Source organism: Phascolarctos cinereus, unplaced genomic scaffold (assembly GCF_003287225.1).
Source record: "Phascolarctos cinereus isolate Bilbo 61053 unplaced genomic scaffold, phaCin_HiC Scaffold_1;HRSCAF=81, whole genome shotgun sequence".
In the NCBI taxonomy this organism is placed as follows: Eukaryota; Metazoa; Chordata; class Mammalia; order Diprotodontia; family Phascolarctidae; genus Phascolarctos; species Phascolarctos cinereus.
In genome coordinates this window covers 193,721,768-193,736,431 of record NW_027555514.1, presented here as the reverse complement: position 1 = coordinate 193,736,431, position 14,664 = coordinate 193,721,768, and the positions used below count along the sequence as shown (strand labels likewise).

Genomic DNA, 14,664 nt, shown 5'->3' with positions numbered 1-14,664 from the left:
AGAAGCATCAGAGACTAAGTATAAAGGACTTTATATGTTACCATGGGACCTGAGGTAAAGCTGGTTGTGATGGGTGTAGGCCTACAGTATAGTGTCACAGATATAGGGATGAGATACATGGCCAAACCAAGCATCCCCTTTGGCTTTCCCACAGGCAGGGGCAGGGAAAGAAGGGTAAAGTGGCCTGTAGTCTGAAGGAGGAAAGATCAATCTTACCTTGGCTACCTCCAAGTTATTATCTTGAATGCTGATCAAAAGTGGTATGAGGAACTTATAGACCTCCTTTCGGGTTTTATGACCCAGCTTGAACTTGCAGACTTGATGCAGCATGTGGCTAAGGGCAGAGGTGGCTGAAATCCATACCTGGTCCCTCTCCAGCCATGGAGTAGCAGAATGGAAATGTCCAGGTGATGCTTCTATATGGCCCTGCCCTGCACAGGTGCAAAACTCCCATAGCTATCCCTCAAAAATACACTGGTCTTTATTATGTGTATATAATACAAATATTGAACATTACCCATATATTCAATGTTTCTTTGGCTAATTGTTCAGTTAATTAGAGTATAGGGCAAATGGGCTCTGTTCCCTTAGGGGCTATTAACGACAGATTGTACCTTTAACCCTACTCAGCCATCTAGCTGTAATATTCACAAAGGGGACAGAGTAAATGGGAATGGATTAGTAAATGGGAAATAAATGAATGATCACTATATACTATGACTATTTGAAGTGTGTGTCTTGCTGTCCCGGTGAGTCAGTAGTATCCTCTTTATTTGCTAACAAATGCCAGCATTGTGTATTTTCCTCTTCATAATGCCATCAGCATGTTTGTCTTAGACCCTGTCTTAAACCAGGTAGGGGGTATGAATAGATGGTCCCTAAGGCAGCTCCCTTAACTCTTAGTCTATGCTCCTGGGATCGAGTGCCTAAAATAATGCTAAGCGTACTGAAGATGTTTATTATTTTTATTAGTAGCAGCTTAGACTTCTATTAAATGTAAGCTTTGTGGTTTATAAATACATATATTTTCATCCCCATTTACAGAGGAGAAAATGAAAAGTGTCTTGCTAGAGTTCACACAGCTAGTAGGTGATTGAACCAGGAATTGTTTCCCTGAACTCCAGCAGCTGCTCTCTTAACCACTTCTTGGTGAGCCCAGTGTTCTCAACTTCAAGTTGCATGTTTGTTTGAAATTGATAACACTAATCTAATTGTACCACAATTGTTTAAACCTTAATTCTATTACATTTTCTTCTGAACAAAGGAATGAAGGGTTTCATAATATGACTGGCCCAAAGGGTTTGGAGTAGGGGGAGGTCACCAATGAGTTCTTAGGTAGCAAGGTTCACAAATGATGTAGTATTTTTCTATGTTACTCAATAAAGAACACAGTACACACTTAACAATAATAGTAAAGATAATAATAGCCAGTATTTATATAGCACTTTACGGTTTACAAAGCACCATACATGTTTTCTTCCTTGATCCATACAAGAACCTGTGAGAGATTGTATTTTTATCCCCATTTTACAGATAAGGAAATTGAGGCTGGAAGAGAGTCACAAAGCACCTGAAGCAGATTTTGAGCTCAGAGCTTCCTAACTCTAGGTCCAGCATTCTTATCTACTGTACTACCTAGCTGCCTCTTTCACTTAAAAAAAAAGAATTCATAGTTTTTCATTATCCTTTGCAGGGCCAAAATTATATGAACATGACATGTTAATAAAAGGGAATGAACATGGCCTAGAAAATTCTGAATTGGAGATTTGGGGACTTTTCCCCACTGCCCACCCTTTTGTTGTTGTTCAGTCACTTTCAGTTGCGTCTGACTCTTCATGACCCCTTTTTGGGTTTTCTTGGCAAAGTTACTAGAGTAGCTTACCATTTCCTTCTCTAGATGGTCTTACAGGTGAGGAAAGGTGAGGCAAACAGTGTTAAGTGACTTGCCTAGTAGGGTCACATAGCTAGTAAGTGTCTGAAGCCAGATTTCAATTCAGGTCTTCCTGACTTGAGGCCCAGCACTCTATCTACCGTGCCACCCAGCTGCCCTATCCCCACCCTGGAACCCCTCAAATTCCCAGAGCTAGAAAACAGCCTAGGACAGGGGCAGATAACCTGCAACCTCGAGGTTATGTGGCTGCTAAGCTGGGAGATCATCTAGTTCTACCCTCTTGATTTACAGGTGAAAAAAATGAGGGCCAAAGGGGTAACGTGATCCACCCAAGATGTCTCTTTACTTGCAAGTATTCTTTCCTCTGTACTGATACCTCCCTCTTCTTTCCAGTGTCTTGGCCATGCCTTTATCATAACCCCATGCTCTCCCTCCACAGGGGTAGAGCTATACAACTAAAAGGTAGAGCCAGGTCACTCCAAGTTGCCCTTGTAGCAGATGTTTTTCTAGGATCAGGACTTCTATTACCAAACTGGATTAGTCCCAGGAATAATAGATCAGGAAGTAGCCTCTTCTTTAGTCAGCTCCTCCTCTCCCTCCCACCTCACATATGTGATGCATTGGGGGGAAAAAACATGTGCTTTGGAGTCAGAGGACCTGAATTTTGAATTGTTATAGTAATTGTGTATATTGTTTTCTTGGCTCTGCTTACTTTACTCAGCATCAGTTCCCATAGATCTTTTCATTCCTCTCTGCAGTCATCACATTTGTCATTTATTACATCACAGAAATATTCATTAAATTCATGTACCACATTTTCTTTACCCATTCTCTGATCAATGGGCATCTACTTTATTGCTAATTAAATTTGTCACAGTTACTACAACAAAGCCTGCCTCTGTTGCTTACTAACTCTTTGACCTTGGGTAAATCACTTAATTTCTCTAATCATGAGTTTTCTCCTCTGTAAAATGAGGCAGGGACTGAGCTGGATGGCCTCTAAGGTCACTTCCACCTCTAAATCTATGAAATAAGAAGCTTCAGATGTGTGTACATTGTATTTGTGTGTGTGTGTGTGTGTATGTATAAGTATATATATATATGTGTGTGTGTGTGTACATATATGTATATATATATATATATATATATATATATATATACATATCAGAAAAATTAGAGGCAAAGAGATTAGGGCATACTTTACCCGGTTCTCCTACACCTAAGTTTCTCTTCTACTCATCTGTCTCCATCCTAGCCTTACCAGTCAAGCCACCCGAGCCCTTTGCCTCCAACTTTGACTCTTTAGTTGCCATGGTCTGGATCCTAACCTAGAAGCCCCATTCCCAGTTCCCAGGGCCAGTCTCTAATCCCTTGTCCCCCAGTGCTCCTCACCCAACCTGGGGCCTCAGTCCCATATATATGTGACCCTTAAGCCATCTACCTGCACTCAAAGTGGGCTGGGAATTCCCCTAAAGGATAGCCTTGTGATTCTGTGGAGGTTCAGGGAGATGTGACTCCTGATTGGTTGAGAACTTTCTGAGAGAGAAGTAGAGGAGAAAGATGGGGCAAGAAAGAAAGCAAGGCCTAGATTTTAGATGGTAAACAGGAGACCCCTGGGGCCAAAGATATGTAGAGAGGAGATGGTACCTCAAAATGTCCTTTGATTCCTAGTGCCTATACTCCCAAAGATTAAGAGTGAACAGTCAGGTCACGTGAGCAACAGGATGAAAGACTAAATATTTGCTCTGCCCCTCATAATCTCTCAAACCTCTCCAAAATAGGGATGATGCAGAAGAGATAAAGCAATTTCAGCTCTCTCCACAGTCTACGACACCAAGAACCCAACCAAGATAACTATTCAATGAACTAACAACACAGAAAGCAATTCTCTATTAACTAGCAATTCTCCATAGCTAGGCTTTCTTAATGTACCCCCTTATCCACTTCCCACCATGCTGTAGCCACACAAACCTACCCTGGGACTTGCAAAAGAACTCAACTCTACCATCACCACCAACCAACCGCCCAGCCAACTGGAACTGTGGAAAGTCAAAAGACAGAAGCTTGCTCAGGCTGGAACAGCAGAATACCAGCACTCTGCGCTACAACAGAGCTCAGCCAGAGAACTAAAGAACAGAGGAAATTAGGGCATGACATGTATATGGCAATGTGTCACCCTACTAAATTTGAGGGAAAGAACCCAGCATCCTATTTGGGCCAGTTCTATTCCCTGTGAAGTCACTTAGGGAAAAAAACTGAGGCCTGTAAAATACGAATTTTTCAACATAGTAGAAGTCTGAAGTGGTTTTGAGGTCTAACTCCCAGGGAAACCACCGTCAAAGGGGAAGAAGTCAGAAAGTGAGCAGTGGGAGGAAAATGTTTTAATATTAAAATTTCCAATAGTGTCAAGAGGAAAAATCCTCAGTTAAAGACCTTGAACATAAGCAGATAAACCAATATGGAATATATTAATAATAGAAGGGAATATGACCTCCAGATAAGGTAAAAGAGGCCAGACTTTAATGAATAAATATTATAAAACAAGGGAAACTAAATTAATATGTGATTTGGGACTGAGGACACTGTAGATTCCAAACCACAGCAGGATGTTTCTAAATGGTTTAAAAGAGGAATAAGTATTGGGAAATACTTATGGTATTTATGGTATGCACAACAAAAGTAATTGTAGGAAAAGTGAATGAATACATCCTGGGTGGCATATCTCATCAGAGGAATAAAAAGAGAAAATAACTGATTGGAAATGCAAATGTATTGAAGTAAAAGTCTGTCTAGATACATAGGTTCCCAAAGTGGGCAATACCACTACTGGGGGCTGCTGGAAGGATCCAAGGGAGTGGTAGTAGGCTCAGGTGCAATTGGGGGGGGGGCATTGAATAAAAATAAGGGGGCCGTGGAAGCATAAGGGAAGAAGAGAAAATAAGAAAATTTTGAAAAACCATTCATACATGTTTCATAGCATGTCGTTGTATATTGTTATATACTATTGTATAACAGAGTTAAAGTCACAGTGATTACATTATATTCCAAATAAACACACAAAATGCAAGTTGTAATTGGTCAGTAGTCAAGTCTGCTGACAGGTCTTAACAAGCAAGTGTTGGCAGGCCAGTGTGTCATGCATTGTTGGGAAGTCCAACATGCATCAGCAGGAATATGTGCATGTGATGACTTGTTTACAATACAATACTAGACAGTTACATGACATGATACTGCATCATCAAAATTTCAATGCAGAAAAACACCCACAAGTTTACACGAAATTATTAAATTTGTGTCATTTTTTCCAAAATGGATGGTTTTCATTACATTGAATTGAAAAGTTTTTACACAACAAAACCAATGCAACCAAGATTAGAAGGGAAGCAGAAAGCTGGGGAAGGAATTTTTACAGTCAGTGTCTCTGATAGAGGCCTCATTTCTAAAATATATAGAGAATTGAGTCAAATTTATAAGAATCCAAGTCATTCCCCAACTCATAAATGGTCAAAGGATATGAACAGGCAGTTTTCAAATGAAGAAATTAAAGCTATCTATAGTCATATGAAAAAGTGCTCTAAATCACTATTGATTAGAGAAAAGCAAATGAGCAAATTTTGGTTTGCATTTATCTAATCACATCTATCAGATTGGCTAACATGACAGAACAGGAAAATGATAAATGATGGAGAAGATATAGGAAAATTGGAACACTAATGCATTGTGAACTGATCCAACCATTCTGGAGAGCAATTTGGAACTATGCCCAAAGGGCTATAAAACTGTGTATACCCTTTGACCCAGAAATACCACTTCTAGGTCTGAATCCCAAAGAGATCATAAAAATGGGAAAAGGACCCACTTGTACAAAAATGGTTATAGCAGCTCTTTTTGTGGTGGCAAGAATTGGAAATTCAGGGGATGCCCATCAAATGGGGAATGGCTGAACAGGTCATGGAATATGAATGTAATGGTATGCTATTATCCTATAAAAAGTGATGATCAGCTGGATTTCCGAAAAACCTGGAAAGACTTACATGAACTGATGCTGAATGAAATGAGTAAAACCAGGAGGACATCATACATAGTAACAGCAAATTGTGCAATGGCTAACTTTGATAGATTTAGCTCTTCTCAGTAATATAAGGATCTAAGACAATTCCAAAATATTCATGATGGAAAATGTTATCCATATCCACAGAAAGAATTTTGGAGTCTGAATGCAGATGGAAGCATACTATTTGCTCTTTCATTGTTATTGGACTTTGTTTCTTCCTCCTCATGGTTCCTCCCATAGGTTCTAATTCTTCTTTACAACATGACTAATATGAAAATATGTTTAATATGAATATATGTAAAGCTATATCAGATTGCATGCTGTCTTGCGGAGGGGGGAGGGGAAGGAGGAGGAGAAAATTTAAAACTCAAAATCTTATGGAAATGAGTGTTGAAGACTAAAAATAATTTATTTTAAAATATGTATATCTTATCTTTTTTGAAATAATGCAAAATTTTTAAAAAGTTAAAGAAAATAGATTTCCGATGGGGGAGCTGCTGAATAATTTATTTTTTTAAACAAGGGATGGTAAGAAAAATAAGTTTAGCAACCTCTGGTCTAGAAGAAGAGAAACAAAAGCAATGACATTAACAGAAAATATGACCTCCATACAAACCAAACTGATTGATCTACAAATAGTATGCTTAGAGACAATTTAAGATCTCCCAAAAGAACACATTGCATTAAAAAAAAACATGAATATTGTAATGCAATAAAAAGTTTTTAAACTCCCCAGAATCTAAACATAGAAAACAAAGTGCCAATTGAAAAAAATCCACAAATTGCCTCCTAAAAAAAACCCAAAACTGTATGCTGAAAATTCCAAGACAGATAGTAATTAAATTTAACAATTCCACTGACAAACAATAAATTCAGCAAGTGACCTGGACAAATACCTTAAAATATAAAGAAAAAGAAATTCAAATTACACAAGATTACTATGCATTCACTTGTAACCACAGGAGGGAATGGAATAATGTGTTCCAAGGAGCAAAGGAACTCAAGCTGCAGCTCAAGATTTTCTATCCTTTAAACCTGAACTTCAGCATTAATGAAAAAAGATGGACCTCATATCTAGAAAATCGTTAAAGATGACCAGAAAAATGGCAATAATCAATGTTAGATGGATTTGGATATAATACATTGGTGAATCAGTACTGATATTGGAAAACAATTTGGAATTATGCAAATAAAGTGACAAAAATGCCCTCACTCTTTGACCCAGAGATTCCATTACTATGATTAAATCTCAAAAAAGGCTGCAGTAAGAAGAAAGTACCTCTATACACCAAAATATTTACAACAACACTTTTTGTGATGGCAAAGAATTAGAAATTAAGTAGATGCCCATTGATTAGGGAATGGGTAAAGAAAGTGTGGTACACGCATTTAATAAATATTGCTGTGATGTAATAAATGACAACTGTGATGAATACAGATAGGAATGGAAAGATCTACATGAACTGATGCAGAGTGAAGTAAGCAGAGCTAAGAAAACAATATACACAATTACTACAATAATTAATGTGGACAGAATAATCAGACACTCCAAAAAAAATCAAAAGTAAATATTGCAAAATTATAAAGAACAAGTACAGCTCAAAAGAATAGCTATGAAAAGAGACTCTCATCTCACTACTTTACAAAGGAGGGAGGTTCATGAGTGCTGTATGTTGCACATATTTTCAGACTTTTTTGATGTATTGATCAATTATGCTTATTTTTCCCTCTTTTTGTCTCTTAAAAATACTGTTTGTCATATGGAAGGGCTCTGTGGGAGAAGAAAGGAGAGAGAAACTGTGCTGTTACAAAAAAGAGATATAAAAACATTTTAAAAAATAAGAATATATTATTGGGTATTTTCTCCCATTGAGTTGAGATTCATATCTCTTCTAGTCCCCTGACTCTTGTGCTCTATTGTCCAAACTAATCTGTGTGACTTCCCCAATTACTATTATACTGCTTCTTTTTATAAATATTTTTGCTCTCTCTTTGTGATTATCTTATCTATAATAAGCTTATGATGAGAGGAGAAGTTAAATCAGTCAAGATAAAATTACCCTCTAAGTATAGAGTGGAATTACTTCCCCTGCCCTTAGTGACCAAAGTGGCTTTTAGACTGAACCCCCAATAAGAATAATACTTCTAGGCTACAAATACCTTATATGTGAAAGAAGGATATAATTCCAAGCCCTATATTTCTCTTGAAGGTAGGAGAGTGCGTGAGCAATTGCCCTGCCACAGCTATCTTCTTAAAACCAGAAATATGGAACTCTAGTCTCCCTTGGCTATGGAGTGCAGCATTCCAGATCTATCTATAATTTCTTGTTATATGTGGGCCACCTTTGTCACACAGTCTACAACTCTTACACATACATCATTGATGAGGGGTAGTAGTTGGTTGGAGATACTGCAGAAGGCCTTCTGGACTACACTTCCTTGTGTATGACAAATGATGTTGCATAGGCCCTTCACTGCCTGCACTGCCACCAACTCCTCCTTTTTTAGGAAGCTCCGAATGTCTGGAAGTAGACGTGCAACTGCCCATTCCTGGAAGGAAGAGTGCAGAGGTTATTAATTGCTAAGAGAATGGGCTTCACTAAGAGCAGCAGTAGGGGTTGTAAGGAAAAAGATTCTGAGTGAACTAGTAGAAGCTCAAAAGCAACTAGATGCTGGTGAGACAGACAGACTACAAGAGGTCAACAGTGCAGCAACTCATTGATACAGCCAATCCTCAACATTCCTGTATTTAACTTTGATGGCTTCAAGAATTTGCATGATTTTATTAGTAACTTCATTTTCACTTTCCTATTGCCAACCATTAGCCCTAGGTGCAATAGAGAAAAAAAAGTGTGAGGTGTGATGCATGCAAGTTTGTGGAGTGGCGGGTATCCCACTAGTCATTTCCCTTGTCTTGTTCATTCTATCCTTGTAGAGTTAAGTATATTTTCATTGTTTGCCTTTAAAACGAGTTTTGTGTTGCAATTACGCTCCCAAAGCATAGTATGAGACCTTTCAGCTCTAATGATGTCAAGATCTCACCAGTCTCAAAGTCTTCCAACAGCAGTGACTAAAGTCCAAGTAACTTCTTCCTTGGATTTTAGAAGGCAGCCAAGATAGAGAGGTAGGTGTATAGTGTAGGGCAGAGCCAAGATGGCGGAGTGAAAGCAGTGACTTGCTTGAGCTCTCCCCCAAAACCCCTCCAAATACTCATAAAAAATGGCTCTAAACAAATTCTGAAGCAGCAGAACCCACAAAAAGACAGAGTGAAACAAATTTCCAGCCCAAGACAACCTGGATGATTGATCAGAAAGGTGTATCGCGCCGGGCTGGGAGTGCAACGCAGCACGGCGTGGGCACACAGGCCGCAGCAAACCTGGGGCAGGCCTCAGAGGACTGAATTGCGGGCAGCTGTGGAGGTTTCCAGACTCCTCAATCCACGAATGCCAAAGACAACTTAGAAGGTCAGTGGGAAAAGTCTGTTTCTGTCGGTGGTCAGAGAGGAAGGCAGGGTTTCAGCTCCATTCCCCAAGAGTGTGGCCCTGGGGGGGCAGCTGCTTCCCGAGCTTCTGGCCCACAGACTGAGGGGGAATCCAGTGGCTGATCAGAGAGGGACTGCAGGGATCACTTTGCCAGTGCTGAGGCAGGAATCTCTTGCTTTGCCCATGTGTGGATCTGGGTCACAGTTCTGGGCGGCAGTGCTGGGGTGAGGAGGAGCGCTGGCGTGGTGGAGCTTGTAGTGGCTGTGGAGAGGAACCCCTCCTCACAGTTACAGGACAGAAAGGAATACTTGTGGTCACAGGCCAGGAAAGGAGTAAACACCTCGCCCCTTATCATACCACCTTGGAAGAACTGAAAATTTACAGGTCCCTACAAGTATCTCTGAAAACAGCTACACAAACCCCTGAAGCTTGGGACAGTACACTCTCCACATTGGAAGCAGACTCTTACCTTAACAAAGAGTTTAAAACTCAAGTAATTGGCTGGGATCATGAGCAAGCAGCAAAAAGAGTCAGACTATATTATCTTACTTTGGTGAAAAAGAAGATCAAAATATACAACCAGAAGAAGACAACAAAGTCAAAGCTCCTACATCCAAAGCCTCCAAGAAAAATATGAATCAGTCCCAGGCCTTGGAAGAGCTCAAAAGGGATTTTGAGAAGCAAGTAAGGGAAGTAGAGGAAAAACTGGGAAGAGAAATGAGAGTGATGCAAGAAAATCATGAAAAACAAGTCAACAGCTTGCTAAAGGAGACCCAAAAAAATACTGAAGAAAATAACACCTTAAAAAAGCCTAACCCAAATGGCAAAAGAGGTCCAAAAAGCCAATGAGGAGAAAAATGCCCTAAAAAGAAAATTGGCCAAATGGAAAAGGAAGTCCAAAAGATTGCTGAAGAAAATACTTCCTTAAAAATTAGAATAGAGCAATTGGAAGACAGTGACTTTATGAGAAATCAAGAAACTGTAAAACAAATCCAAAAGAATGAAAAATTAGAAAACAATGTGAAATATCTCATTGGAAAAACAACTGACCTGGAAAATAGAGCCAGGAGAGAGAATAAAAATGATTGGACTATCTGAAAGCCATGATCAAAAAAAGAGCCTAGACATCATCTTTCAAGAAATTATCAAGGAAAACTGCCCTGATATATAGAACCAGAGGGCAAAATAGAAATTGAAAGAATCCACAGATCTCCTCCTGAAAGAGATCCCCAAAGGAAAACTCCTAGGAATATTGTAGCCCAATTCCAGAGTTCCCAGGTCAAGGAGAAAATATTACAAGCTGCCAGAAGGAAACACAATCAGGATAACACAAGATTTAGCAGCTTCTACATTAAAGGACTGCAGGGCATGGAATATAATATTCAGGAGGGCAAAGGAGATAGGATTACAACCAAGAATCACCTACCCAGCAAAACTGAGTATAATCCTTCAGGGGAAAAAATGGTCATTCAGTGAAATAGAGGACTTTCAAGCATTCCTGATGAAAAGACCAGAGCTAAAGAAAATTTGACTTTCAAATACAGGACTCAGTGGAACATGAAGAGGTAAACAGGAAAGAGAAATCATAAGAGACTTATTAAGATTGAACTGTTTACATTCCTGCATGGAAAGATGATATTTGTAACTCATGAGAACTTTGTCAGTATTAGGGTAGTTGAAGGAAAAAAATTGTATGTATGTATGTATAGATAGATAGATAGATAGATAGATAGATAGATAGATAGATAGATAGAGGGCACAGGGTGAGTTGAAGATTAAGGGGTCATATCTGGAGAATAAAATTAAGGGATGAGAGAGGATGATACTTGGAGAAGAAAGGGAGAGGTAGAATGGGGTAAATTATCTCACAAAAAAAAAAAACAAAAGAAAGTCTCTCACAGTGGAGGGGAAACAGGGGAAGGTGAGAGGGAATGAGGGAATCTTATTCTCATAGGATTTGGCTTAAGGAGAATAACATACACATTCAATTGGGTATGGAAATCTGTCTTACCCTACAGGAAAATAGGGGGAGAAGGGGACAAGAGAGCAGGGGGTGATAGAGAGGAGGGCAGATTGGGAAAGAGGGTAATCAGAAGCAAATACTTCTGAGGAGGGACAGGGTCAAAAGAAAGAATAGAATAAATGGGAGGGCAGGATAGGATTAAGGGAAATAGAGTTAGTTTTTCACAACATGTCTACTAAGGAAGTGTTTTGCATAACTGCACATGTACAACCTATATTGAGTTGCTTGCCTTTTCAATGAGGGTGGATGGGGAGGGAGGAAGGGAGAAAATTTGGAACTCAAAGTTTTAAAAACACATGTTTTAAAAAAAAATTGTTTTCACATGCAACTGGGAAATAAGAAATACAGGAAATGGGGTACAGAAGTCTATCCTGCTACAGGAAAATAGAAGGGGAAGGGGATAAGAGAAGGGAGGGGGAGAGATAGAAGAGAAGGCAGACCAGGGGAAGGGGTATTCAGAATGCATGCCATCTTGGGGTGGGGGGAGGGGTGAGAACGTTGGAACTCAAAAACTTGTGGAAGTGAATATTGAAAACTAAAAATAAATAAATTTATATTTAAAAAAAGATGTATAGTGTACAGTACAGTGCTCTCACATTGCCATCTGATACAGTGGAAGGTAAGATTCAGGCTAAAAAAAATGTTCTAATTTTAAGAATTTTATTTGCTGTACCCTAGTTATGGTAGTAGGGGCAGCTAGGTGGTGTCGTAGATAAAGCACCGGGCCTGGAATCAGGAGGACCTAAGTTCAAATGCAGTCTCAGACACTTACTAGCTGTGTAACCCTGGTGGACAGCTACTTAACCCTGTTTGCCTCAATTCCTCATTTATAAAAATGAACTGGAGAAGGAAATGGAAAACCACTCCAGTATCTTTGCCAAGAAAACTTCAAATAGGGTCAAGAGGTGGACACAACTTAAATGATACAATCACAACATTTACAGTACTATAGATTTCACGTGTTATGAAAAGTGAATATTGTCTGAAATTCAATTTTTAAAAAAATTGAGATGTTAGCACAAAATGCCACAGAATTCTAGGGAATTACTAGTAAGAAAAAACGTTTTGCATGTTACCACTTTTATTTTGTATATTGCATTTTAAGGGTTATTTCATGATTATTGTGTTAAGGAAAAGGGCATATTATCAGAATGTTTTATTATAAAGAACTATAAGCAGAAAAGTGTAATTTCAGCAATCTATACCAAAGATTACAGTTTTTTGTTGGTTGTGGGAACCAAATTTCCTCTTTGGCTTAGATTCAATGTTAGCAACATTAGCATTTTTCACTTTTGTGCCATTTTTTAGGAACCTTACCCATGCAAAAGTTGAAGATTGAATGTATAAGATGGAGAATGGAAGATGTAGTACAGTGAACCTGGGAATTCAGAGCCTGAGAGGTTGAGAGTCATGGAAGCAGAGAAATGGGCCTTTTAAGGATTAAGAATTAATTTATACTCATAGAATCATATCACATTAGGCCTGGAAGGAATCTTAGAGTTTCTCAACTCCAATCCCCTTAGTTTATTGATGACACAACTGAGATGATCCTAAGATCATGAGAAATGATCTTAGAATTCATCTAGTCTTATTTTCTCATTTACAGATGGAGGAACAGAGGTCTAAAGAGTAGAAATGACATACCTAAGGTCATTTCAGTAGTGAGCCAGGATTTGGACCCAAGTCTCCTGACTCCAAGTCTAAGGTTGTTGGGTTGTTGTTGTTGTTGCTTTTTTTTTTAACAATATCCTACTGTCTACAATTCACACAACTAGTTAATGGAAGAATTAGAGCTTGGGCCTCCTATTAATTACCTTTTCCACTAGATTCTAACTTCTGGAGACTGATGTACTCTTTATCTAGCAGTTAAATAGCAGAGTTTCCCAAACCCTAACGCAGACTCGGTCATTGGGACTCTTACCCACATATGCCACTGACTCTTCCCAGTTGTAGCTCTGTTCCCACTCCATACCTAGAAGCTTCTACAGCTGAGAAGTCTCCTTGAAATGCCTCCCCTTTGCTCCTACTCCCACACCCCGCCATCTCATCTTCTCTTCTCACCTGCCCTGGGTGCAGTGCCAGGTTACTTATTCCCCGGAGCCCAATTTCTTTCATGATGGGATTGGGTTTCCGGATCCACTTAATTAGATGACTCAGAAAATTTTCCCCCAAGGTCTGGGCCACTGATTGGTGCCAGAGGAGCTGTGAAAGAAAAACAGGTGGGAATGGGAGCTGGAGGGAATGAAGCACAGCCATGTCTCTGGCTCAGTATTCAGATTGGGGTTGTATCTCCTTTTCCCCTGCCACCTCAAGCCATACTCCTGAAGTTCAGAAGGGAACCCTCATCTAGATATCCTAATTCCCCTTTTCCTTCCCTCCCCCTGCAACCAAGAAACAGGAAATTTAGGTCAAGTAGGGCCTAGGACCAAGTGTCTGTGTAAAGAAATGGGAAAAGGGCACAAGAAATAAATGGACAGGAGATACCCTGAGAAAATGGAACCAAAGTGGTTAGATGAGAACATATGGGCTCCCAGCTTAGGACCAGTCCAGGGAGCAAGGTAAGGGTAGAGCCCATGGATGGGTCAGAGCACCGACGTGAGGAGCGAGGTGGTCATGAAGACCTTCCCAGATTATGGCACCAAAGCTTCCCCCACAAAAGACCAGAGTGTCTCTCCCTCCTCTCCCCCACCCTAGCCCATCCTCTCTGCCTTTTACCTCAACAAACAAAGCCCTACTCGTGACCCTCTGCCTGTCGTCCACACTGTATAGGAGCGGCTTGACTTCCCTCATGATTCGATGAAGAATACTGGAGTCACACTTCCTCACTAAGCCACTGGAATAGGACACAAGAGTCCAAGGGTTGCTGAGGGTGGAGAGGACAGGGAGGCAGGGCATCCTGGAAGGTGGCTGGGAAATAGAACAAGGACTGGGAAACACTAGGGGTGGTAAGATCAGGACCCTGGGAATATGGGGAGAGGAGAATCAAGAAAGGCTGGGGTTCAGAGAGTGGAGAGGAATGAGGGGGGAGGCAGTTAGCCAGGATGGTGTTAAAGGTACTGAGGACCAAGTTTCACCTTGTTAACTCAATGACTCCCCTGTAGTAATACTTGGGGCTGGATAGCAGATCCCAGCCACGGTGTGTCAACGTGGGATACAACCCCATGATACTCAGCAGCTACCAATACAGTCTTGACAGCCTCCAGTGCACAACTGT

At 40.0% G+C, this 14,664-nt stretch overlaps 1 protein-coding gene across 1 annotated transcript in view; it reads right to left on the bottom strand.

Annotated features, from left to right (window-relative positions):
* The window catches only part of LOC110218753 (maestro heat-like repeat-containing protein family member 1), a 73,180-nt gene that overhangs the window by 10,512 nt on the left and 48,004 nt on the right, over positions 1 to 14,664 (bottom strand). Inside the window, 6 exon segments of the mRNA XM_078150101.1 lie at positions 217 to 372; positions 8,322 to 8,495; positions 13,512 to 13,652; positions 14,166 to 14,313; positions 14,525 to 14,590; positions 14,592 to 14,660. Coding sequence (XP_078006227.1) covers positions 217 to 372; positions 8,322 to 8,495; positions 13,512 to 13,652; positions 14,166 to 14,313; positions 14,525 to 14,590; positions 14,592 to 14,660 — 754 coding nt within the window.